At 47.3% G+C, this 25,010-nt stretch overlaps 10 protein-coding genes across 10 annotated transcripts; 5 read left to right on the top strand and 5 right to left on the bottom strand.

Moving 5' to 3' along the window:
• Positions 1-1,015: 1,015 nt before the first annotated feature.
• On the top strand, positions 1,016-2,246 carry N7537_011841 (MBL fold metallo-hydrolase; the record flags this gene model as incomplete). Its single annotated transcript, XM_056902895.1, has 3 exons — positions 1,016-1,374; positions 1,453-1,593; positions 1,673-2,246. 3 exons carry the CDS (start codon positions 1,016-1,018, stop codon positions 2,244-2,246), a joined length of 1,074 nt encoding a protein of 357 aa, XP_056748182.1.
• Positions 2,247-3,060: 814 nt separating this feature from the next.
• On the top strand, positions 3,061-3,574 carry N7537_011840 (uncharacterized protein; the record flags this gene model as incomplete). Its single annotated transcript, XM_056902894.1, has 2 exons — positions 3,061-3,485; positions 3,535-3,574. The coding sequence occupies 2 exons, from the start codon at positions 3,061-3,063 to the stop codon at positions 3,572-3,574; spliced, it is 465 nt and encodes a 154-aa protein (XP_056748181.1).
• An 835-nt stretch (positions 3,575-4,409) lies between these two features.
• Positions 4,410-5,699, top strand: N7537_011839 (Tm-1-like ATP-binding domain-containing protein; the record flags this gene model as incomplete). The annotated part of the gene is made up of 1 exon (XM_056902893.1): positions 4,410-5,699. The coding sequence occupies one exon, from the start codon at positions 4,410-4,412 to the stop codon at positions 5,697-5,699; it is 1,290 nt and encodes a 429-aa protein (XP_056748180.1).
• Positions 5,700-6,090: 391 nt separating this feature from the next.
• Positions 6,091-7,681, bottom strand: N7537_011838 (adenosylhomocysteinase; the record flags this gene model as incomplete). Its single annotated transcript, XM_056902892.1, has 5 exons — positions 6,091-6,536; positions 6,593-7,194; positions 7,274-7,400; positions 7,453-7,585; positions 7,643-7,681. 5 exons carry the CDS (start codon positions 7,679-7,681, stop codon positions 6,091-6,093), a joined length of 1,347 nt encoding a protein of 448 aa, XP_056748179.1.
• Positions 7,682-8,759: 1,078 nt separating this feature from the next.
• N7537_011837 (uncharacterized protein) lies at positions 8,760-9,515 on the bottom strand (the record flags this gene model as incomplete). Its single annotated transcript, XM_056902891.1, has 2 exons — positions 8,760-8,925; positions 8,977-9,515. 2 exons carry the CDS (start codon positions 9,513-9,515, stop codon positions 8,760-8,762), a joined length of 705 nt encoding a protein of 234 aa, XP_056748178.1.
• A 1,614-nt stretch (positions 9,516-11,129) lies between these two features.
• N7537_011836 (uncharacterized protein) lies at positions 11,130-13,087 on the bottom strand (the record flags this gene model as incomplete). Its single annotated transcript, XM_056902890.1, has 2 exons — positions 11,130-12,697; positions 12,748-13,087. 2 exons carry the CDS (start codon positions 13,085-13,087, stop codon positions 11,130-11,132), a joined length of 1,908 nt encoding a protein of 635 aa, XP_056748177.1.
• A 61-nt stretch (positions 13,088-13,148) lies between these two features.
• N7537_011835 (uncharacterized protein) lies at positions 13,149-13,531 on the bottom strand (the record flags this gene model as incomplete). The annotated part of the gene is made up of 2 exons (XM_056902889.1): positions 13,149-13,367; positions 13,514-13,531. The coding sequence occupies 2 exons, from the start codon at positions 13,529-13,531 to the stop codon at positions 13,149-13,151; spliced, it is 237 nt and encodes a 78-aa protein (XP_056748176.1).
• Positions 13,532-14,211: 680 nt separating this feature from the next.
• N7537_011834 (C2H2-type zinc finger protein) lies at positions 14,212-15,024 on the bottom strand (the record flags this gene model as incomplete). Its single annotated transcript, XM_056902888.1, has 1 exon — positions 14,212-15,024. The coding sequence occupies one exon, from the start codon at positions 15,022-15,024 to the stop codon at positions 14,212-14,214; it is 813 nt and encodes a 270-aa protein (XP_056748175.1).
• Positions 15,025-21,959: 6,935 nt separating this feature from the next.
• N7537_011833 (uncharacterized protein) lies at positions 21,960-22,169 on the top strand (the record flags this gene model as incomplete). The annotated part of the gene is made up of 1 exon (XM_056902887.1): positions 21,960-22,169. The coding sequence occupies one exon, from the start codon at positions 21,960-21,962 to the stop codon at positions 22,167-22,169; it is 210 nt and encodes a 69-aa protein (XP_056748174.1).
• A 1,030-nt stretch (positions 22,170-23,199) lies between these two features.
• On the top strand, positions 23,200-24,937 carry N7537_011832 (glycosyl hydrolase family 79 C-terminal domain-containing protein; the record flags this gene model as incomplete). Its single annotated transcript, XM_056902886.1, has 5 exons — positions 23,200-23,465; positions 23,525-24,025; positions 24,082-24,134; positions 24,182-24,378; positions 24,428-24,937. The coding sequence occupies 5 exons, from the start codon at positions 23,200-23,202 to the stop codon at positions 24,935-24,937; spliced, it is 1,527 nt and encodes a 508-aa protein (XP_056748173.1).
• Positions 24,938-25,010: the final 73 nt, after the last annotated feature.

The raw sequence follows: 25,010 nt of genomic DNA, 5'->3' as shown, positions 1-25,010 counted from the left end.
TCTCTTATTTAGCCGAGACTTGCTCCCCATCCCCACGGAGGAAAATTGCCCGTTAGAGAGAGACGGAGGAAATGCGGGAAGGCGGGTAAATTCCAAATTCGGCCCGAATTGTCTTCAGCCGGTTATAACTACAATAGCTATTATCAATTCGAGGGTCTTCTATGAAACTGGACCAAAAACTGGCGACCATAGTCTCTAGTTTTTGAGCTTTGTTCATCAATCAGGTTCAACTTCAACACGGTCTAGAGGGCAACAGGGGGTACATGTAACGACGTATTGAATAGCAGTCTAGTTGTTTGTTATGTTTGTATGGGTTGCATTGTTTGCTGGTGTGAGGGTACTTCTTCCCCGATTCCTTTCTTTGCCCAGCTTTGTTCTCGTAGAACAGACTAGCGAGAGCAATGGTTTAGCTTCCCAATGTTATTCTATGTCCAATGTAGCATGACTATGCCAAGCTGTGATCATAAGCTTGGATAATTATGATTTCGGCAAGCATTTTTTTGTATTTTTGATCACACTGAGTGTACCTGAAAAGTGTCGTCCTCACAACAAGCGAAGATTCTCCATCAGCCACAGCGCAGCAGCGTAGTCAACAAACACAATGACACCACCTTAGTGATACCCTCGTCAGACACTGTGAACACAGCAGTGAAAGTCGTAACACTCCCGAATAAAAGCCCCGCGACTGGTGTTATCTTATTGATGCAAGCTGGAGGTCGTGTGGGAATGCTCGCCGCGACCCAGGTGACGGCATTTTGCACGGCGTTAACAGTAATGAGTCTCTTCATGCGTGCCAACCATATCCATATCCCGAAGGATACAAGGTGATTACCCCACCCCCGCAATCACGCCAGAGATGGATGACACTCCCAACTACCCCCCGGCGAATTTCACAGTGTTTTGCCCGACACTCGGCCCCCATAGAAAGATATAACATTCGCGGGTGTGTATCTGTTGTAACCCGCATCTTTCGAGGCTAGCACATAGTTATTACAATTCTCGCGGTCATCTCATCATGTCGCACCTCTCCAGCGCTAACTTCACTGTGCCACCGGGCGACCAGAGCGTCCAGGTTCGAATCATCGATTCGACCACTAGGATTAACAACTTAAAACTGGGGTTTCTCATGGAACCCCCAATGGAGGGGATGGAATATATGCTCCCCCTTCCGGCTTGGTCATTCCTGATCGAGCATCCTTCAGGTCAAAAGATTCTTTACGATCTTGGAGTTCCGAAAGATTTGCGCTCGTTTTCGCCGGCCATCTGTGAACATATCGAACGGCAGGGATGGAAAGTCGACGTCAAGGAAGAGGTGATCGACATCCTCGACACAAGTGGCATCGCGGCAAACGAAATTTCCGCTATCATCTGGAGGTGAGTACATCATTCCGATATTGACATTGATAAGGACACATACGCTGTAAGGTTCTGACGTTTTCTGTTTGCTGGAAGCCACTGGCATTGGGATCATATTGGTGACCCATCGCGGTTTCCTTCCTCCACTGAGGTCATTGTTGGCCCTGGTTTCAAGGCCGAATTTCTTCCTGGTTATCCAGCGAAGCCAGATGCCTTTGTATGCGAAAGTGACTTTGCGTAAGTCTTGGGATAGCATTTCCCGCGAAATATTATAATGGAACTCATGTTTGCACATCGGCTAACCTTTCTACAAAAGCGGACGGAATCTACGGGAAATAAACTTCTCAAACTCCGTCCAAGTTGGCGAGTTCCGAGCTGTTGATTATTTCGGCGATGGTTCATTCTATATAATGGACAGTCCCGGTCACGCAGTTGGTCACCTTGGAGCATTGGCTCGCACAACGACTAATCCCGACACGTTCATTTTCATGGGAGGTGATCTCTGTCACCACAGCGGGGAAATTAGGCCATCGAAACATCTCCGGATTCCTAGCGATATTCAACCGAGTTTCACTACTCCCATCTCATTCCCATGTCCCGGGGACTCAGTTTACGAGCAGTTGCTCGTCCGACGGACTGGATCGATGGACAAGCCTTTCTTCCGACCAGCCATGGGGCTAAATATTGAACAGACAATAGATACAATCGAGAAAGCACAAGTGGCCGATGCAGATAGCAATGTCTGGTTTATATATGCTCACGATCGCAGCTTATTGGAATCTGTGGATCTCTTTCCTTTGTCGGCCAATGGTTGGAAGGAGAAGAAGTGGCGGGAGAAAACACTGTGGGCTTTCCTCGACGAGTTTGAAACAGCAATCAAGCAGATTTGAATTTCTACTTGATAAACTTGGCTTTACTGGGTGATGTGTTTAGTTATTTTGATGAACCATGATCAGAGCCAGTCTTCTAATTCAATAAGCATTCCAACTCTTCTGGTTTTCTTTCTCTTCTCCCTCATCAAAGCAAAGGATGGTTGAAAAATGTAAAAGATCATCTATAGGGGTGTTACAATATAGTCAGTTCTTTTGCTATGCCTCTCCTAAAGCCTATAGATACTGCGGAACGGCTGTTCTAAATGAAAGCACCTGGCTTTTTACATGGGTTTTGCGTGCGGCCCCCGTCTAATGACTGAACTATGCGGCGTGCCCGAGATAGGGGTTTGACGCATAAATCCATGATTCTAGGTCTACGTAACCATCACGAATGCGCCTTTTTCTTTCTTCTTATTTCGATGTTTCTTGCTTACACTTAATTCGCGTTTGGCCACTTCATCTGCTCAGAGTCACTTATGCAATGGACCTTTTCTCTGCTTAGATTCGCCACTTTCTTTCCCTCGTAGTAGACTCCCAGAAGACTTTCACAGACAGTAGTATAGATGATGTCTGAGTTTCCCCACCTTAAATTCCGAACTCCGTACAATAGCGCAATACAGCCCCACATGTATATGAAGGGCACATCAGAACGTGGAAGAAGGCGATATCCGAGTGGATGATATCGGGAAAGCCACGAGGCCATTGGACAGAACAACCGCCAAGCGGCGAGCTAAATTATAGACCGCGGGAAACATCAAGAATCCCCACCTTTAAAAGCTACAGAATGACAACAGAGACCTAACATCTCCTCGCAATCCCCTTTAACTCAAGAATGACAGACTCTACCATTTTGATCACGGCTGGTCCGTACCAATTCCTCGCGAATCTCGAGTCTGCAGCTCCCAAAACAGTCAAACTGTTCCGATCTCTCCTCCCATACCGCCAGAAGCTCATTCACGTTCGATGGAGCGGTGAGGGTATGTGGATTCCGTTGGGCGAGACCAATTTCAACATCCCCTTTGAAAACCACACGGCGCATCCCGCGCCTGGTCAGATTCTGTTGTACCCCGGGGGTATCTCGGAGACCGAGTTCCTCTTCTGCTATGGAGGAGTTGCTTTCGCAAGTAAGATGGGAGCACTTGCTGCCAATCACTTCTTGACTATCACTGAAGGATCTGAGAACCTACATGCGCTTGGAAATTTGACTCTGTGGGAAGGAGCACAAGATGTGTTATTTGAGCTCGCGGATGAGGATAAGTATGTCTCGGCGATCGACTCTGTCGAGTATATCACTAACGCAATACAGAATTCGGCAATTCAAGGCCGGTCGATCTGCTAAACTTTAGTTTATACGCATGTGTAATATCGACAATCACAATATCGGAGACAATTGTGCGAATGCGCAGAATGAGCATGCGTATATTTCCAAAATATACTATCAAAACTCAGCTACTATTCTATATTTCTGATTTTATCCTTTGTACCTCAATTTCGTCCACTTGCCTCAACATATGTATCTGATAATACCTAGCAGTCAATACCTTTCCTTTTCTATTTTAGTGCTCACCCCTTGCCGCTTTTTGATCACTGAATAACCCAGGTGATGATCAGTTAGCAGATCATATTGACCATGATGTCCCAGTCTGTGGAAGCGTCTAGTTGGGCCTGCTTGGTTTGAATGAACTTAAGAAGTTTGACTTCGAGGCTAGTCGAATGTAAAGACGGGTTTTCTGACTCAGCGGCATCAATATGTTTGATGGCAAATCTTGCAACGACGCCGGTTGACAAAAGCCCCAGCATGCGTACTGCTGCGTTGACAATCGGCCGAACGCACATGAGCAGTCCAAGACAAGTTGGAAAGCTAATAACATGATCCATAGTCGCAATTATATCGCCCACGTTGTCAAACTGGTCCAGGAAACTAAAGTGTTCCCCAAACTGAGAATGTTTTTAGTGAGCAAGATGTCCTTGGCTTTCCATTTCCTTCCAAAATCACATATCTCCCAAGGAACTGACGTGAAATCCGGTATAGTTTCGTATGCACATACATTGTAGAGGTATCACATCCCAAGTAGACCAACCCCGCTATAATTCCAGCACCCCACTTCCACTTCAATTTCAACTACACTTTTCCAAGTTCAAGTTCAACAAATACCTAGTTCCATTTGTTCAAATATAAAAATGCCTTCAAACACCCCCACAATCCTTTTGCTAGGAACGTGTGACACCAAACTCCCAGAACTCCTCTATACAAAAGCCCAAATCGAATCCAACAACGCCACAGCCCTTTTGATGGACATCGGCCGCAACCCAACCACCCATGAGGAAATCACCATCCCCCAAAGCGCCTTAACCAACGCCTCGCCCTCCTCAACCCCAATCCCGGATCTAGCAACCCTCCCGCGGGCCGAGTATATAACCACACTGACACCCTACGCCACGAAAAGTGTAACCCACCTCCACGAATCCCACCAAATCCACGGGATCCTTGCCATCGGCGGCTCATGCGGCACGGCACTCGGGGCAGCAGTCATGCGGAACGCGCTACCAGTTGGATTCCCCAAACTACTAGTATCAACCATGGCGTCAGGGGATGTGGGACCGTACATCGGCGAAACAGATATTAGCATGATGTACAGCGTTGTCGATATTGCGGGCCGGAACCGCGTTTTGGAAGGTGTTCTTGATAATGCTGCTGGGGGCATTGCGGGGATGGCGAGTGCGTTTTTGAAACGAGAGCAGGGTGAGAAGGAGAAGAAGGCCGACGAATCTTCCCGGGTGAAGATTGGTATATCCATGTTTGGAGTTACGACGCCTGGTGTTACACGCGCTCGGGAACGTCTTGAGGAAGTCCTGCCCAGCTGTGAGGTTTATGTCTTTCATGCTACGGGGTCTGGAGGGAGGGCTTTGGAGAGGCTTGTGAAGGAGGGGCAAATTGATGCGGTGCTTGATTTGACGACTACGGAGATTGCGGATGAGGTTGTGGGTGGGGTTCTTAGTGCTGGGGCTGGACGTTTGACTGCGGCTACGGTGCGGGATATTCCGAGGGTTGTTAGTGTTGGGGCGTGTGATATGGTTAATTTTGGGGAGGTGGGGAGTGTCCCACCTGTTTTTCGGGAGGCGGGGAGGTTGTTCCATGAGCATAATGCCACTGTTACGCTTATGCGGACTACTAAGGAGGAGTGTGTGAATATTGGGGTGTTTATAGCAGGAAACTTGTTGCGGGATCCGAAAGATCAAGGGCAATTGAGACGGACGAAGGTGGTTCTGCCTGTTGGTGGGGTGAGCATGTTGGATGTTCCTGGTCAGACATTCCAGGATACAGAGGCAGATGAGGCATTGTTTTCAACTTTGGAGAAGGAATTGGAAGGCAGTGGGATATCAGTCGTGCGAGATTCGCGTGACATCAATGATCCTGACTTTGCTGTGGCGGTAGCAGATGAACTGGTGAAATTGATCTACGGAGAATAGATCGTACGGCATGGCCAGAGATATGAACCCAAGCCAATCGTCTACGGGGAGAAACTACACAAGAAATAAAATGTTGACGCATAGCTTCGATTTGTTGAAGTTCTACACTATCACAATCGGCCCATGGAGGCCTACACACCGAAATAAGGTATCAAGAATAAAATCCCATCACGCAGTGTTGAATGCAAGACCATCCCAGGTCATCCCACGCCAAAACAAAACATTAGAAACACACCTCCGGTGCAGGCCACTTTTTATGCCGTTGAAGGACAACCATTTTTGAGTTCTAAGTTGATAGAGAACCCGAATATGCCAATCATAACATCGTCGAATCATGTTGAAAGTCTATTTCCCAAGATTATCATCGAACGCAGTTGAAAATGTAAAGAAATTAGTAACGGTAGATCTCGGGCTTGAAGGGGCCGTTGACATCCAGGCTGAGGTAGTCGGCCTGGACGGGGGTCAGCTCAGTGAGCTTGGCGTTAACGTGGTCCAAGTGGCAGCGAGCGACCTGCTCGTCGAGCTGCTTGGGCAGAACGTAGACACCGATGGGCTTGCGGCCACCGGCACCGAACTCGATGTACTTCTTGCCGAAGGCCTCATCCTCAGCCTTGAAGAGGGCAATCTGGGCCAGGACCTGGTTGGAGAAAGAGCAGGACATGACGAAAGAAGAGTGGCCGGTAGCACAGCCAAGGTTGACAAGACGGCCCTCAGCGAGAAGGATGATGTTCTTGCCGTTGAGGCTGTAACGGTCAACCTGGGGCTTGATGTTCTGGACGGACTGAGAGTTGGCCTTCAACCAGGCGACATCAATCTCGATATCGAAGTGACCAATATCTATAAGATTGTTAGTATTAATACATAAACCAAAGTGTTCATTCGAAACAACTTACTGCAGACAATGGCGTCGTTGCGCATGGCCTCGAAGTGACGGCCAACAAGGATGTCACGGCAACCAGTAGTGGTGACGAAGATCTGACCGACAGGGGCAGCAGCCTCCATGGTGTTAACCTCGTAACCCTGGACAGCAGCCTGGAGGGCGTTGATGGGGTCGACCTCAGTGACAATGACACGGGCACCCATGGAGTGGAGAGCCTGGGCACAACCCTTGCCGACATCACCGTAACCGGCGACGACAGCGATCTTACCAGCGATCATGACATCGGTGGCACGCTTGATACCATCGATAAGGGACTCACGGCAGCCGTAAAGGTTGTCGAACTTGGACTTGGTGACACAGTCGTTAACGTTGATGGCGGGAACCTTCAGCTTGTTCTCCTTGAGCATCTTGTAGAGGTGGTGGACACCGGTGGTGGTCTCCTCGGAGACACCGAAGCAGTCATCAAGCATCTCGGGGTACTTGGTGTGGATGAGGGAGGTGAGGTCACCACCGTCGTCAAGGATGAGGTTGAGCTTCTTGCCATCCTTGAAGGCCTGGAGCTGCTGGTCCAAGCACCACTGGTACTCCTCCTCGGTCTCACCCTTCCAGGCGAAGCTGTAGAACACAATGGTCAGATGAAAAGTCCATGAAGGGCTATGAAACCCGAATTATTTCAGTAAGAATGAAAACTTACACAGGGACACCAGCGGCAGCAATGGCGGCGGCGGCGTGATCCTGGGTGGAGAAGATGTTGCAAGAGGTCCAGGTGACCTCGGCACCGAGGTGAGTGAGGGTCTCGATGAGGACAGCGGTCTGGATGGCTGGAGGAGCGGTCAGCACGGGCTTTGCTTTTTGTGATGGATCAATTCGTACTCATGTGAAGACAACCAGCGATACGGGCACCCTTGAGGGGCTGGTCGGCACCGTACTTCTCACGGATGGCCATGAGACCGGGCATCTCAACCTCGGAGAGCTCGATCTCGCGGCGACCGAAGGCGGCCAGTGACTATGGGAATGGTCAATGATTGTAAGGGGGGGAAATAGGTGATTGAGAGAGACATACGAGGTCAGCGACCTTGAACTTCTGTGCGGGGGCAGACATTATGTGAAATATGTATTCAAAAACTGCTAATTGTTAGAAAGAAATATCAAAAAGTGATTTTGTGGAAATTGACTGACCAAAGGTGTATGAATGAGAAAGGAAGAGGAAAGAGAGAAAAGGAAAATAGAGGGGAAAGGAAAACTCACGGGCTTGAGGGGATCCACCAAGGTCCCAGAACGTGGCAGGTACTGGTACTCCATAATGGCATTGTTTCAATATGTATAATTAGGTACCAGTACTTCTCAACAGTTATTTGGTCTCCGTAGTGGGCTGACTGATGGCGGGGGTCTTGCTTAGTCAGAATAAGCAGCCACCACTTACATAACTTGCAGCCGTTGTAGTCACGTGATATTTATAACGAAGCCCTAGAGAGTAGTAGTTAGTTGGCTGGACGGTTAATGAAATGACATATAGAAGTATATCTTCTTGTGTCACAAGCTACGTACTTCCAGTTTAAGTCAAAAGTACACCAATTCGAGTCTCAAGAGCATTATGTGAAATACATGGACAAATTATGTATGCATTGATGCGGCAAGACCCTAATCAGAACTAGTGCTGTTTGGGTGGGGGCGAAATATCCACGAACATGTATAGTCCCTGTTAACTCGACAACAGAGGCATGTACGGACAAAGTGTGCCACCAGGGACTTTAGTCATATTTGCTATTACTGCCAAATTTTACGTACAAAGTAAGTATTATTCATTCCCTCTTCGTAGTTAAGGACTCGGGACCCCGGGGGTGCACTTGAGGGGGCTACTACCACCCCATATTAGGCCCTAAATGATTCGGAAAATCGATCCTACACTTATCAACCATGTAGTATAAATTCTGTTCTTGAAAACCCTCATTTATCTTCAGAAGAAAACTTTGCAATTGAATGACACCTAATCTTGCTGTTAGGCCACTTTATATAAATTCTATAGAGCTTGTTACGGGATGTATGCTCTCATATTCTAATTTCTAAAAATGTATCCCGGTGTGCTCAAATCGGTTCCCTGGAGCAGAGAGCAGCAAGACAACCAGCGAGTCGAGGCGAGTATTCTATGCCCCTTTCATAACCAGTCCACATAGTCAAAATCAGATGTTGTGCTCCAGCTTTGGTACATATTCGTCATTGAGAGGCTTCATCAGCGCGTCACACTTGGAAACTTCTCGCAGCCTGTCTAGATCGGCGAATCCAAAATGGATCAACCCAGCAAGGAGACATTTTTCGAGCATAGCCATATATGACCGGGCTTCCGATCTATTTTCATGAAGTTAGGACATGCTCGAAGAACGGATTGCCATAACGTACCCCTGCACGAGTCTTGATCTATGCGTCACCCATTCATTTAATTTTGCAACACAGGCCATCGCAAGGATAAACACCAAGGACGCGCCGCGCACGCCGCTTTCATGAATACTGATAACAGCAGACAAGGGAATAGAGATCGAGTAAAATGTGCTGGACGAGTATCCACGCAAGTACGGCGTGTGGGTGAAGAAAAAGATCCCCAGTCGGGCATAAAGGAAGCTGTCTAGCGCAGAGATAGACACCCTGTGTAGACTGGGCAGTTGTAGTAGGTATGATATGGTGGAGATGACTGGGCGCAGCAATGCACCTGTTTGGTATGGGGGTCGAGTTGTACATGGATCGCCACGACGAAGCGTCTTCACGAGAACCAAACTGGTCCAAGACCAGATGAAGCATGACAGCACATCTATCACCTCGGGGAGGATATTATCATTGCCAAGTCGGGCTTTGGAGATATGGTATCGACTCAATTCCATGACCCCGGTGCCAATATGTATGAACAGGCACGCTTTGCTCTTGGAGAACTTTGTGCTATACATTCGAACTTGCCGTCGTGTGTGATAGAGGATGATGACCAGATATGCAGAACAATAACAGATCAATGGTGCGATATCGGATTTCCGACACATGGTGACGGTTGCTGGATCAATTATTGAAATTTGTCAAAATGGAATAAGGTCCCCCTAGGCCATAAACAGGAACCTTGGTTTTTGTTGTGGTCTAGTGATAAATTAGCCTGTATTATTTCCAACAGAATTGCTTCGTGTATTTTCTTGTGGTGTCCGGCCTTAGGCCGCAATTTATTGCCTCAGGCATCAACCCCTCTGTAGATAGATATTTGACGGGTAGATCGCTCTCCTTAGTAATCAACTCTCTCCCTCCCCTCTCGCTGACCCCCACAATAGTAGGTGCCACAACATATTTAATGGTTCAGATCAAATCGGCCATTTAATAAAAGAACTGAATAGTGAGGGCTTCGTATTTTAAGTAGGCTTCTTGGTCTATCAGCAGTTAGCTCGCTTCTTTGGGTATACATGCGCAGATCATCAACTTTTGCATAACATGTTACAATGTGCGGTCTGCATGGTCATCAAAGTACATATGATTTGGTGATGATATGAATCTCCAGGAGAATCCACGGAAGTGTTACACCAACTTAATCTAGAAATCACTGAACCTGTTAGCACATACGCTATTGCGTCATAGACACGGCCTTTGGGGGACAGGGGGTTTTTTCTGTTTGTTTACTCAACAACAGGAATATGTTCATATAGATCGTATAATACTGCAACCTAGCGATACGGAGGATGCATCTATACATGTGCTATGCATATGCACTAATCTCATAATGTGCAACTCTTTTGCCAGCCCATTTATTACAATATCAGAAGCTCTCTACTCAGTCCCTGCATGACCATTGATGTTCTCTGGTGCGACTGGAAACAAGGACATCTTGGTAATAGAAATTCCAATATAAGGGATCGCCGAATATACAAAACAATGACGCAGTAGCTCTCGGATAGTCATTTGGGAAGCCAATGTCAGAGCTTCGTGTGGCTCTAGTAGACCTCTGCATATCCCACAAAGCCCATAGCCCAACCCACTAATGGGTTGGGCTTTGGGCGCATTCTTCGAGCCCACAGGGCCCATTTGGGCTCATAATGGGCCCCGACTATTAACCAAATAATGCAAACATGCTAATTTATCGCAACTACATAATTAATGCATTCTTCCCTAGTTTTTCGGGTATTGAAACTACCGTTCAAGCTATATATAAAGTTTTCCTTTTTTACAAGAGGTACTTATTCTTATTAAGGGGTTCATGCACTACACACTAGAGTTCAAGCCATTAATGCACATATCCTTTGTTCGTGTACAGGACATGCTAAGTCTGGAAAAATAAGAACGCAAACCACCCATGTTGAGTTGGAGTAACCTCAACGACCCATTTTCATCGTGTCCCTCGTGCCCCTCGTGCCCATAGAACGCTGCAAAGCCAGGCAAATTGAAGTATCGGTGATACCCATAAGAGATTCGTCAAACAGCAGAAAGGAGAAAATGAAAGGATCAAAATCAAATAAACAACATGGTCTCATAAATCATGGAATGAGCAAAGTCATAACGGCTCAAAAAAAGAAAGAAAGAAAGCAACGCTAGTAAGAGATCTGCGCTGGCTCATAAGCCCCATAAGGATTCCCATTACGATAAGCAGGGGTATGATCGCTCCGAGATTCGTTCGTCGACTGTGCATATTCAATCTCATCAGGCCAGCGATGACAAGAAGGCGCACCCTGGCTACGAGCACGACGACGCTCACGCCTAGCAGCGCGTTGAACACATTCCTCTTGGAACGTGGTATTTTCCTTTCGCTTCTCCATAACCTCCTTCCATTCACCATAGGCACCCTTGATACCGAGCGCAGCAAGACCGATACTTACAGCATCCTTGGTGTTAGCTTTCATGCGTCGTTTGCGAGCCTCTTCGGGCGTAATCTCTCCCTCTTTCAACTGCTGCATTCGCTCTTTCCTCTTCTCCATGCTACCGTAGAGGCCGTGCGCAGCGTGGATGGTAGCCACACTGGCCAGACCTCCCGTAATCAGCATATCCCGCTGCAACTTCTTGCGTTGCTTCTTTTCATCAGAACTGGAACCTAGGTCAGAATCACTCTCGGAGGTCGACGCGTGGCCATGGTCCTTAGAACCGGCACCTGATTCACCGCGCGATGCGCGGCTGGGTGCATATGGGGGTGGGTTTGTTCCGTCCAATGAACGGTGTCGACCTACATCTCTCGAGCTTTTGCCCCGTCTCGAGTCCCTGTTGTAATAATCACTGTCCGCATCTGAATCCGAATAGTCGTCGTGTCGATGTCCCCGGTGATGACGTCTCTCTCGATCGTCCCGATACTCCCGACGATGCTCCTTGCGATCGTCCCTGCTGTCGCGGTGACGGTCTTCTTCTTCTCCAAGTCCCAGGGCGGCGATGCCCTTGTTAATGTACTCCGAAACGCTCTTGCTGCGTTTGTGGGAGCCACGCTCTTCCTCATCGCTGTCACGGGAATGGTCGCGGCCGCGAGGCCGAGATCGAGACTTTGAGTATCGATCAAAGATTTCCTTTCCGGCAGCAGCAATGGCTCCAGTGGCAGCGAGGTTCTTGAGACCTCCACCACCACCTGACGAGCGACCACCATCTCGGCCACGAGATCGTGAGCGTGAACCGCCACCCACGAAGTGACTGGCAGCTAGACCTGCAAGCGTGGACTCGACAACATGACGTGTTCCGTGCTTGCTAGGATCCTTGTCAACAAGGCCGTCGGTGCCACCAGCAGTCACAGCAGCAGTGAGGACGCGCTTTCCTTTCGTACCGGCCCATTCTCCGGGCTCTTTGCGCTGTTTGAAAGCCTCAACTGCGCCGGCTGTCAAGGCGGCACGAGCAGCCTGTGCGATGCGTTGCTCGCTCTTATCGCGTTTGCTGCCTCCATCACGTTTTCTGCTGCCGCGATGGCGGCTGCGACTGCGCGAATCAGACGATGATCTCGAATATGATCTATTGCGATGGCGGGACTGGGAACGGCCGCGACCACGGTCTCCACGGCTAGCAGAAGCAGCGGCACCCCCGAGGCCTAGAGCACCCAAGGCTTGCTCGCTGAACGACTTGCGACGTCTGTGGCGGGGTGGAGAGCGACTTGGAGAAGAATCGGAATCGTATTTGGAGCGACGGGAGCCTGAGAGATATTAGAATTACTTTCAACCACATCGGCTCTGTATCACTCACGTTTATCCTCGTAGTGTCTTGATCGACGAGGACCGGAACTTCGGTAGGCAGCATCGTTGTATGGATCGTAACCGCTGACGGAGGAGGCACGGCGCACATTTTCGTAGACGGGTCGTCGCGGACGCCGAGAGCCATACGAACGCTCGTAGGCATAGTCTGAGCCTGGTGGATAGTCGCGCTGTACCTCCTCGATGGAGTCGTCGCTGGCGCGGGGTACATATGAGTCTCGCTCGTGTCTTCGATAACGGCCACGAGGATCATCATACGGATCAATATAACTGGCTGGGCGTGTGTAGCGGTCGCGCGGCTCGCGATAACGACGGTCCTCGTAGTACGCCATGGTTGAGGCGAAAGTGAGGGGGAGACAAATTCAAAGATAAAAGGTCGAAGGTTGTGAACTACTACCGTTCACTGGGAGAATATGGTGGGATGAAAAAAAGAAGTTGATCTGAGATGTATGGCGGGGCAGGGGCTGGGGTGGCGTGACGTCGATGTGGATTCAGATGGGTGAAGTAGGGGCTGAGAGACTTGGCAGTGGCTGAGAGTTGTAGATTGTGTTCATGGAGATAATAACATAGTACATAGAAGAAAAGTACAAAGTTCAAGGCAAAAGGTCGATTCTTTTTCAGACAGTATATATATCTACTTGCAAATCAAGATTATGCCAATGACGTACAAAAGAACAGCGAAGGAATGTTTCAAAAGCGGATATAACTCACCGAATGAGCATGTAGACTGATGTCGTGTATCAGATATCAGATATTACCCCGACGTCATCCTGCATCTTAAGTGCCAGGGAATTTTGAACGACCTAGCCCTATGATATACACAAATACAGACAATTGGATAATTTGTCCCTGTTTCATTTCTACTTTCCTTTGAAAGGATATACAATATACAATATACAATATAAAACCATCAGGGATTAAAATTTATGGAACGTAAACAATGGTTCCACGGGTCGCCTTCGGGGGTACCCAGTGGCTTACGATCCGACCAACACGATGCTCTGGATATCGTTGGGTGCAGAACTGGTTGCACGTAATTTCTCATGGGAATCCTTGAATGGACACTGGACAGTACTTGGCTCTCCTAGAACACATCTCCCACAAATTTCAACCATCACACATAACAGAATCACATGGTACACGAGGGATATAAAACAGGGAAATAAAAGACACATAGTAACACGTACGGTAGACCTAGACGTCTCGATATTTTGAAACGTGCAGTCATGCAAATGATCGCTGAGATATGAAAAAGACAAGAACAAAATAAAACAAAGATAAAAAAAGAACACATGTTGAGAACCCACAATAGACAGCCGAAAAAAAAGAGTACTAAATTGACAGAATCGAAACACACCGCACAGCAGTGGCTGGGCACAGAGGACCAACAGAAGAAGGAAGTCGTATAATAAACAGCAAATAGAGTGGACGGTCAGGAAAACCGCACTGCGTCCCTTTAGGGTGCCGGCGGAGCAGCCCCTGGAAGAGACCGGATAACTGTCTCCACGGGTTGACTGATGTTACGCTGGTGGGAAGCCGAGGCGTACGCCGAGCCGGGACGAACCATCGCCCACCGAGCATCAGTCTCTGGCTCCGAAGTAGAGCGCATCTCGTCCGATCGCGTGCGATGAGTCCGAATGTGCTGTTTCATATTGTCTTTTCTCGTAAACGCTTTATTACAGATTGGACAGTGCACACTCTTTTCGCCAGTGTGCTTCTTGCCGTGGCGCGCCGCATGGCCCGAAGTCGTAAACGTTGAAGAACACCCATGGCTTGCGGCATAGGGGCAAGGGTACTTATTCTTTCGACCCGTGCCGCGCGTCGCACCGGTCTGAGAAGACGCCGTTTCGGATGTGCTCGAACGAGTCTCAGGCGGCGTTCGAGGGGCTGCTGGCCCACGAGCTGGGAATTGATATGGTTCCCGTCGCGGATCCTGCCGGGCATACGGGTGATAACCTGATCGTTGACTGGTGAAGTAGTCGTAAGCTGAGCCGTCGGATGACCCGGGTGAAACAGGTTGGACGGCTTCAGTCACCGCGTCCGAGTGATGCCTCGTCCCTCGTGGTGATGTTGCTGGAGATTCGGATGAAGCTTGAGGACGGGTATATTGCGGGTCGCTGGCAGGTGGGGGTACTGGTACTCGCTCTGGATGTGGATAATGTGATGGGGATGTATGAGTCTGAGTAAATCGGGGAGCGGAGCGGACCGCAAAAGATGGGTTATCATCGTTATTCAGAATGGACACAATATTCGTCCTACAGCTGGACATCTCCTCAAGGCCCCGATGTACGGTCACCGGGGCTGGAAAACTATACTAAAGGTAGAATCCAAGTTAGTATAAACTGTTCGTAACCGGCTCAGCCGGGCTCTGGGTACTCGTAAGGACTCAAGAGATCACCGATCTGAGCCAAGGGGAGAAAGGGGAGATTGAAGAAGAGAAAGAATATCTCACTCATTTCTTGCCTCCCCCCCGGAACACACGACAAACGCACCAGCGGCTCTAGAAAGATGTTTGTCCTCTGTGTCATGTAACACGTCGACAACATTAGACCCTAATCGGCACTTGCCTGCAGGCCTAAGCAGAGGCCTGATGACTCGAGCTTGTGCCGGACTCCGTGTGTCCGTTGGAAGTGACGAGGAAGTATCTCGAAGGTTGTTAAATACTGGAGATACGACGACTTGGCAGCGATAGGGCGAGTTGAGGTCTGACAAATCTGCCTTCTTGACAGTGGAATTTGTTCCGAGGCTCGGGTCGTCTTCTTTTTTTTTCGTATTTCTCCCCGGGGGTTCCTTTTTTCCCTTTCTAATTTTGCAATTGGATGTAGGGAACACAATCCTCAACGGCAGTTGCAAACTGGCCTGGGGATGTTGCAGAAAGTTGAAGTTCAACGCCGGTTGTCTAACCGTGCAAAGTAACAGTTCTTCTAGAGAAGAAGTGCTAGGCCGTCTGAGAATATGTAGAAAAGAAATGCGCTCTGCGCGTGTCCGTGGTAGAGGTCGAAGTTGAAACGAGAAGCTGGATACGAGATAAGATGGCGAGAGTGAGTTATCGGAATGATGGGTTGAGAAATCAAAAATAACAGGCAATCAAATGTAGGAATATAGATCAAGAAGTAGAGAGAAGGAGAAAAAAAATTGATGAGCAGCCAACCATGGCCATTTAGCTAATTATACTGAAAAGAGCGAAAGAAGCCAAGCTCCAGGGTCTGTCGAGGCTCCCCAGAGGATACACTTCCATACCAAGCACGCTATTTAGTTCGGTGGAGAAATCAACCAAAAAAAAAAAGAAAGAAAGAAAGAAAGAAAGAAACGGAATGGAAACAAATACAAAAAAAGAAATATAAAACACAGGATACAATACCAAGACCCCTACGCTAATCCACCCTGTGCAGACCCGTTTTCTCCGTTTCTTCCGGCCCGCCCGCGACTCCAGTGGTCTATGACTTTTTTTTTCCTATTTCTTTCTCGGATCCCATTCTTTGAATTGCTTTTTATTCCTTCTGTAGGTTTATTCTCATTTTAAAACATAACACGGTGTGTCTGGATAGAAGTGTTAACTCCGACTGGGGTTGTCATTCGGCCTAGGGTTGCGGTTGGCCAAGCGAGAACAGAAAAATATCCACCACATCGGCAGAACTACGGATAATCATGAGACCATTGGACCCTGAACAAGTGTACTGGATTTTCTTTACGGATACGGATTTAATAGATTTCATTTATTTTAGGAAGTTGCTAGAAAAGACCAGGGATGGACAAGCTTTTAACCCTGTGCACATTATCTCCCGATGTACGTGTTCATACTCCATTGAAATCCTATCCGCACTACTCGTAGGACGACACCTCTACCTGGGGAAATCCAAGAACATACGTAAGTGATGATGTTAGTACCTTGGCCTGTTTGGGAACTCACCTCCGGTTCGGGCATTCTAGAGCGGGTATTGACTTCAATTCGGGAATCCATAGGTTGATTGGTTGATTTCTTAGTTTCTTACGAATTATAGCTCTGTTTTAGTCTTTTCTTTCTTTCTTTTTATTTATCACTGCAAGGCGATCTCGCCCTACGAAAAATAAAAATAAAAAAAGATAAGACACGGAAATGGGCCCTGGAAATCCGCTTCAACGCTTTGATAATATAATCTATTTCCATTTCACTATAACGTGGCGCCCTTGATTGTCGGACTTTTTTTTTGGTTTCTCAAAAGAGTACTTTACACCGAAATTCTCTTCTTTCTCTGAGGCTATCTGGATAATCTTTCTTCCCGAAAAGTTACATACATACCGTACAATATATTCATGGACATCTATGGTGTACGGAGGTTTATGAAAGCAATTGCCTGAACGTTCCGAGTATAGATAACCTAATTAACCTAATCTAGATCATCTAGCACTGTCTGCGTCAACATTCCGAAAACTTTACATGGATATTCCGTAGGGCCAGGGGTTAAGAGGGATTGGCCCGTGCAAGTATTCGTATTCGCGTTCATCCGCCCCGCTCCGGGAATCCATTCGCGGGGACTCTCCAGGGCTTTCCCTCTACGTTGCGGCACACGTACTCTGTAACTCTGTAACGTACAAAGCAGACGGGATTGTTTCAGAGTTGGTTTATGTATGTAAATCAATGAACCGAATAGCAGAGACCGTCCTGAATTACATCCGTCCTTAATTACATGTGAGTCAACAGTATACTCTATCCGGTCATATTGCTTTTTCCCCTCCTCTCCCGCAAGAGACCTTCTCCCGCAAATACCACACATGGCACCGGCGATCAAGCCAAGCTTCAACCTTCCGATCTGCTGGAACTAATCTAAGAAAGATCTAGTACAAACTTCGTGGGCTGAGAACGCGGACCGTTTAGGGCTTTCCCAGCCGAGCGTTGATTTGCCTATACTCGATCTTTGACGGGGCATACGTATGCAGCCTACGTATATTCCACGGTAGACGTATATCCACGGTAGTTCGGGACCGTCTAGTCCCTGCTCCAGCAAATACGCTTCCGTGCTTGTGTCGACTAAGGATTTAGTGTTCGAATCGGTCCTCTTACTCCCCCTTGGGGCTAACGCCACAAGCTTGACTCGTCAGGACCCCGTACTCGTCGCTTTGTGTTTACGTTCCTGGAAGGACAGGACCCTGTTTTTTATTTTATTTTGCCCTTCTTGTCTCCACTGGCACGCAGGGCCTCGTGGCACGCTTACTACGATGAGACTAGTCAGGTATTGACCAGTAAGATAGCTTCGCTATAATCACTGTTCTTGCTTAGCGGCATGGATACCCTAATTTACTACTGCACCCGCCACTTTTTTGGCCCACGCGGCTTTTCTTAAATGCTTACGTGTTTTAACCCTTAGGAAGTAAGTATACGAAGTAGAGGCGTAACATTTTAATTTTAATTGAACTATTTATTGATTTCATTGTAGACTTTAGATCTCAAAAAAATGTCCCCCGGCACCGGTCGGTGGTTTTACACCCGATGTCCGACTGGGAAAAAAAAGGAAAAGATTTTGATCTCCACTTAGTTCCACCATCATTTGTCTCATCTTCGAATCAGAAAACGAATGTCATCATTCAGCCACAGTCCTGTCAAACTGCTGCCTGGTTTCTAGGTGGTTATACGATGTATAGTACGTAATTATACGGCTTACTGCTATATATGACCGGAATTTATGCTTAACTCCATAGAGACGATCCGGCAGATGATTTCCCATCTACCAGCGTGGAGACTTCGCTTCCACACTAAGGTTCCCTTGTGGCTCATATTCGAATCCTTCTTACGCTATTGATCTTTTGGTCTATTTCTAGGGTTCGGGGTGATTACTATCCTTGGATAATTATGGATATATGGGCTCAGTTCATTTATATAAGATTTTATTTGGTACCTGAATTAATATACTCAACATCCTTCGGGTTTCCATGGACCCCTGCTGACAAAGCGGAGGTAGAAGCCCCGGGAGCTATCATATCCCACTGTGGACTCGCTATAACTAGGTCATTTGATTGTTGGGATAACTACAATTCTCCAACTCCCTTGCAATGGTCTGAGCGCACGTACGACAGCCCTAGATATATCACAGTTTAGGCTGCAGTCAAACATTAGAATTAGCTTCTAGGAATATATTCCGCACCCCATATCGAATATTGACTGGTCTCGGTAAAACGGCTGTTCTTGTCAGATGCCCCTGGGAAGACGACAGAACCTTTCATTACGAACATATTACCAAGTTCATTGAGAATTAATTATGGTCATATCAAGTGAAAGTCAAGTCAACTAAACTGTGCAACATGTGTAGGAAACGTAGTATCCATCATCTCTCAACGATTCCCCTCTCCCCCATTTATCTAAGTTTATGTTCCCACTTTGCCCGGAGATTTTGCGCATCCAATGGTATCTAGTGGATTGCTGTAATCTGGCGTACTAGTAAACAGTAAACACAAATAGTCCACATTCCCAAGATAAACTTGGCGATGTCGGGCTACGCGGAAGAGGCATAATAACAACCTTCCATTATCATGCGCCACCTTCTAATAATGGGTTCGACCGGATGTGGCTCTCGGGGGTGGAAAGGGTGTATTAAAAAATGGAGCGCTGACAAGAGTGTACAACGTACTCTAATCTAAAGTTCACTAGGTGATGAGTGGCTCAGACAAGGCGCAATTCATCTTGCGCACTTGAACATGGTCCATGCATAACAGTGATTTCAGTGGAGTAGTACGGGGGTGCAACACACAGAGTGATTGGATTTTGATATTACATGTAAGATTTGTTTTTGCCTATTGTTCGCGCCCATTTGACTCCCAAACACGCATTAACCTTATGCCTGCCCATATTCGCGTATCTTGAATGAAGGAAGCTGCGTAAGCGGAAACGTCACGTTGGTGGGCTATTCATGCTCCATGGTGTTGCGTGCATTCTAATATGCCAAGCAAAAGGGAAATTACTTCAAACACTGATAGGTTAGCCCCTGCATGTTTGGGTGGGGAGTGAAGTGTGATATGGCGGCTACCTAGAGATGTTGTTGGGAAAGCCCCGAGACTTTTTTCGGGATTTCACCGAGCGGAGAGGAAATAATACGTGGAGGGGGTTTTCGTATTGTTACTTCCTTTGGCTGTAGAGATGTTTCATTAGGGATTTTCGAATATCGTTCTTTCTGACATATGTTCTGATTCTACACAGACAACACATATCTTCAGATAGTAGGAAGATTACGAATTTCGATCCATGGGCAAAGGCTCTAGATAATGCCTATGATGGCTGGACCGTTGAATCATGCAGCTAAGTGCATCGTTGGTGTGTCGGTATCGATACAGCTACCCGGGGGATTTTGCAAAGACCCCTTAAGCCACACTAGCGACTAGAACGTGCATCACGCATATTAGTGGCTTGGAAAGGTTGATAAGATGAATGATCTATTTAGATGGTTAGAAGCTGATAGTTTCGGTAAAGAGTATCCTCTCCCCGCGACATCGACGCTTGTCTCGCCATGCCCATTTCCCACTCGATAATTTCAATAACTGGTTAACAAGCAGAATCCGTCTAATAAAATGAACTTCATGAAATCAAGGCAGTAGGTTTAATCCTCAAATACACTTTGGAAACACATCGGTGAACTCGCGCTGACTTTCGTTTTATCGATCTTGCCAGGCCCAGCCCTTCATTCCCTCCCCAAATCATGCAGGACCTCGATTCCTCTTCGTATCCACCTCCATAGGTTCTGAGTGTCACTTTATGCAGTCAACCAAAGCTGAGCGTACAGTCTACCTCCCCCCTTCCTCTCTGTGTTCCCCTTTATCTTCTTTCCCGAGAAGGAAGCAAGCCCACCATTATCTCCAGGGATGAGCCTAGTCCACATGCCATCCAACTTCGAAACGGAAGCGAAGCCGTCAGGTGCGACACACAGGCACTAGCGCCCGGGTCCAGCGTGTGACGAGTAACCACGCCGGCAGCTGCGCTGCAACGTACAGTAAACACAATGCGGGGTTTGTCAAGAGATAGGGACTATGGGTGAGGTGACACAACCCGGGCTTGAGGATCAAAGGGTCACCTGGAGGTCTCACATAATGGAGTTGTGCATCTGGAAGCTATGCTGAATAGCCTTTTGCTGACGCAATCGGAATGAGAAGGCATCTGTGCACTTCGAGTAGTAATAGGTCAACAACATAGGCATCGCGGAGAAAACGGGTGTCTGCTGGCTATATATACCAACTATAATAGTTTCCTGTGCCAGGTTGAGGCGTTTGCATCTCTGCCTCACTTGACTATGCCTCCTCATGGGCCCCGTCTTGTTGCTTGGCGTTGTCAATCATAGACCCGTCACAAGGGATTCGCCTAGGAACATGATATAGGGGAAAAAAAGACTATGAAATCCAATCCAAAGCAATTGATTCAAAATCAGAACGATATCCAATAAATAAAAACCAAAAAAGAACCCTCGAATTTGGCGTTGTTAGCACCACACTCTAACCAACTGAGTTAAGGAACCCGTGAGTCCTTGGCACCTATCCTTATCAGGGAACCTCTGATTCCCGTATAGATTAGGGCTACATATATATATATCAGAATCATGCGTTTTAAAAATATATTGAACATGGAGTCCAACGATTTAATCTGTAAGGCACAGTATATATATTTCACATGTTGACAGACCATCACTAAAGTAGTCTATGTTGACATCATCGCTGGCATCTTCTTCTCTCTTTCTCTTTCTCTTCACATCCATTTCTTTCTTCCTCTGTTTTCATATGTTAGATAGATCTCAAATGAAGCTCTAGTTCAATATCATCACGACATCAGTGAAATTCTTTGAATTATTCTGATTACATATCACCTATGATTGGTCCTGGAGAGAGAGCCTCGATAGCTTCTTCTCCCCCAAAAGAGCCTAGGTAAACCCATGGACTGTATGAGCGGTACGCAGAGAAGTAAAGTCCCCGGTAAAGTGACGAACCGCAGCAACAACGGCTATCTGCGTTGAACATCTCCTCGCCATCAATTTCGGAAGAAAATTCGTACTCAGGCTTCTTGTAGATAGTCTGCCAGAAAGCTTGAGCCTACCTGATTAACTCGGATATTTCAAGTGCGTTGCCACCCAACCGAGCCGGAAATGTCAAGAAACTCCTTAACCTATCACGGACTCGTTTCATTTTAGTGCAGTGCTCACAAGAGATCGAAGCGGTTGTAACGGCTGTATTAGTCAAACACTATAGTTCAAGATGGTCGGCACCATCCTAAGCGCCCTCGCTCATGTAGAGGCAACCCACATACCAATTCAAGCATGGAAGAACATGCATGCTACATTTCCGCATGTGGAAAACAAGAACCAGAATTTCATGTGTTGGGAACTCGATATCCTTCGGTTCTTGACTGGTATGGTCGGTGTATCCGTAGACGACTTCTTCGCAGTCATACTATCTGGTGGATAGAACGTGTGGAATGACCCGTATGTTGGGGTGGTTGAAAATGTGGGCTTAGTGGAAGGAGTTTTATATATGTCACTGGCTGGCGACGTGAATGGCACTGCGGTTACCACTGTTGAATCCCTCGTTAGCTCCCTTCAAATATCATCTTTATCCAGTACCATAACACTGTTCAATATTTATCCCGCTTCGTACCTACTCTTTTTCCATCATATTTGAAACAGAGACCTCTGACTCGCAGAGTCAATTTTAACAAGACATATAAAGCTTTCGGCATTTGAACTTAAGCTCTGCCGGCTACGTGGCATATATATCCAGTCTTGGGAAACCCCCCCGAGGTAGGGGGACGGGGATGGAAGGGGCTCCGCTTTTGTAGAATCCTCTTATTTCTCCAACAATAGATGGTAAAGTTATTGATTTTTTAGGTGTCGAATCATGACCTCGAAATGGTATGAGAATTATTAGAGCAGTTCAGCTGCAATTTGATTTTGCTGTTCTACTCTCGGCATCTCGAACACTTGAAAGACCCTGATCGACCAAAATATGCATCACATGCCCCCGCAGACGATTTCGATTGTGGAGAGAATGGCGGGGATTTGTGGGGTGCATTCCGGGGTTGTGGTGGGTGAGTCTGGCATGCCTTCCTGCGCGGGGTTTTGCATGATGGCATTGACACCAATGCGACGTCATATCGGTGTATCGGCTATTGAAAATAATTCACTCCATACCAAGACTTGATAATACTATCATGAAAGCCAAGGAAGCCAAGGAAGCCAAGAATGAGGCTCTATATGGTGAGACAGAAGACGATATGAACGCAGGAACAAAATTGAGATTGATATAGCCATCTCGATAAGCCTATTTGCAGGATATAGCGAGAATAGCTGCAATAACTATTGCTTTAAGCTACCGCTGATCCATCTTTAAATTGTCAAATGCCGACTTTCGATGCCCACTAGAAGGGATGGATATAAATACCATGAACGGAGTATCTCAACAAAACACTATACCAAACCATCACTGTCTTGAATTCACCATGTTCTTCAGTCTCCCGGTGCTTCTATCCACAGCTATATTTATAACCTCCGGGCAATGCAGCTCCCATACTATACCTGTCCGATCTTCTCCGAAGAATAGTAGCCCAGTCCCCAATGATCTGCAATCAATTTCAATCGAATTTTCATACTTCCCCGACTATTCTGGGAACAAGTCACGACCAAATGAGTTCTCGAAGAACCTACTTCACAATCTCGAATCTCTTACCGGCGTTGCTCCGAAAGTAAGAGTCGGAGGAACCTCACAGTATGTTGAATCATTCTACAGGCTTTTAATCGCAGGTGCTGACGAGAATCCACTGATAGGGACCATGCTACATACTTCCCTGACCAAGAGGAGAATGTGAAGCTGTTCTACCAGAACCCCACTGATGATCAGCCGATCCAAATCAACTACGGTCCGACCTTTTTTGAATCGTACCACACTCTGGGAGAAATCAAATTCCTGCATGGGTTGAACATGAATCAAAACTCATCAATTCAACAGCTTCAAGACTCGGCCACGGAAGCTTGCACTTCCATCGGCCCCCAGCTGCATCTGTTTGAGCTGGGTAACGAGTTTAATTTCGCTCCCGGGAAATATCGCGCTGCAAATTACTCACTCCTTGATTATGTTGAAGAGTGGAACTCCAAGTCAGCCATTGTCAAGTCTGCCGTACAGAAAGCCTGTCCTGGTTCTTTTCCGGGATTTATGGCGCCTAGCTTCGTCCTGCTGGATTTCATTGACGACACGGCCTGGACTGCCGAGGACTTATACAATCTTGGATACGATAAAGATAATCTGACCAAAGAGCTATGCTTCCACAAGTAAAATAACCGCTCTCATTCTTGTTCTCGCTTTGCTTTGCTAACCCTTGCAACAGCTATATGGGTGTCAACGAGCCTCCTCTGCCCCCTGCACAGTTAGACCTCCAGCGTATATCTCTCCTCTTCGCATCAACTGAGTAATGCTGACAACGACAGGGACTTTAATGAATCACACAAACATTATACAGAGTCTCGCACAGCATATCAAGCGCGCCGAGAATCTTGCATACCTTGACCTCCCTTATACGCTTGGTGAGCTAAATTCTATCGCAAACCAGGGTGTGAATGGAGAGACCAATGTGTTCGGTGACGCTCTGTGGCTGGTTGACTTTTCCCTCTGGGCAGCGGTACACGTACGACCCGCCCATGTTTCCCATAAAACAAGCCACTGACATTGAGCAGGGTATTAAGCGTCTGCAGTTCCACCAAGGGTTGAACTACCGTTACGCCTCGTGGCAGCCAATCGAGAGCAAAGGACTTCCCCCAACCACCAGACCCCCATACTACGGTCAGATCATGGTCGCCAGTGCCATCGGACAGTCCAAGGACACGCGCATTGTTAACATTCCTCTGTCGGAAGATACAGAGTCTGCATATGCCATCTACAATGGAGATCAACTGTCGAAACTGGTTGTGACGAATCTGCGGGCTTTCAACCAGACTACGTTAGATCGTCCTCACAGGGAATATAAATTCCACGTGCCTGCACAATATAGAAGCGCTCGAGTTGAGAGCCTGATTGGTCCAGGGAGTGACGCGCTTGATAATATTACATTTGGTGGTATTTCATACGACCATGCGTTGAATGAGGGGAGGCCGGTCCAACAGCATGCGAACGAAGAGACAAGGATTAAAAATGGGCTGCTTACTATCGTTGTTCCGGACTCTTCCGCTGTTCTGCTCACTCTATGATTTGCTCCATTTGGGCTGTGCAGGTACTCCATATATAAGCACTATGTTGTATATAGTCATCCAGCAGATATGG

Source organism: Penicillium hordei (assembly GCF_028827395.1).
Source record: "Penicillium hordei strain IBT 12815 chromosome Unknown utg000006l_segment0_segment0, whole genome shotgun sequence".
NCBI lineage: Eukaryota > Fungi > Ascomycota > Eurotiomycetes > Eurotiales > Aspergillaceae > Penicillium > Penicillium hordei.
Note: the sequence above shows the minus strand (reverse complement) of the source record. Positions and strands in the feature narration are given on the sequence as shown.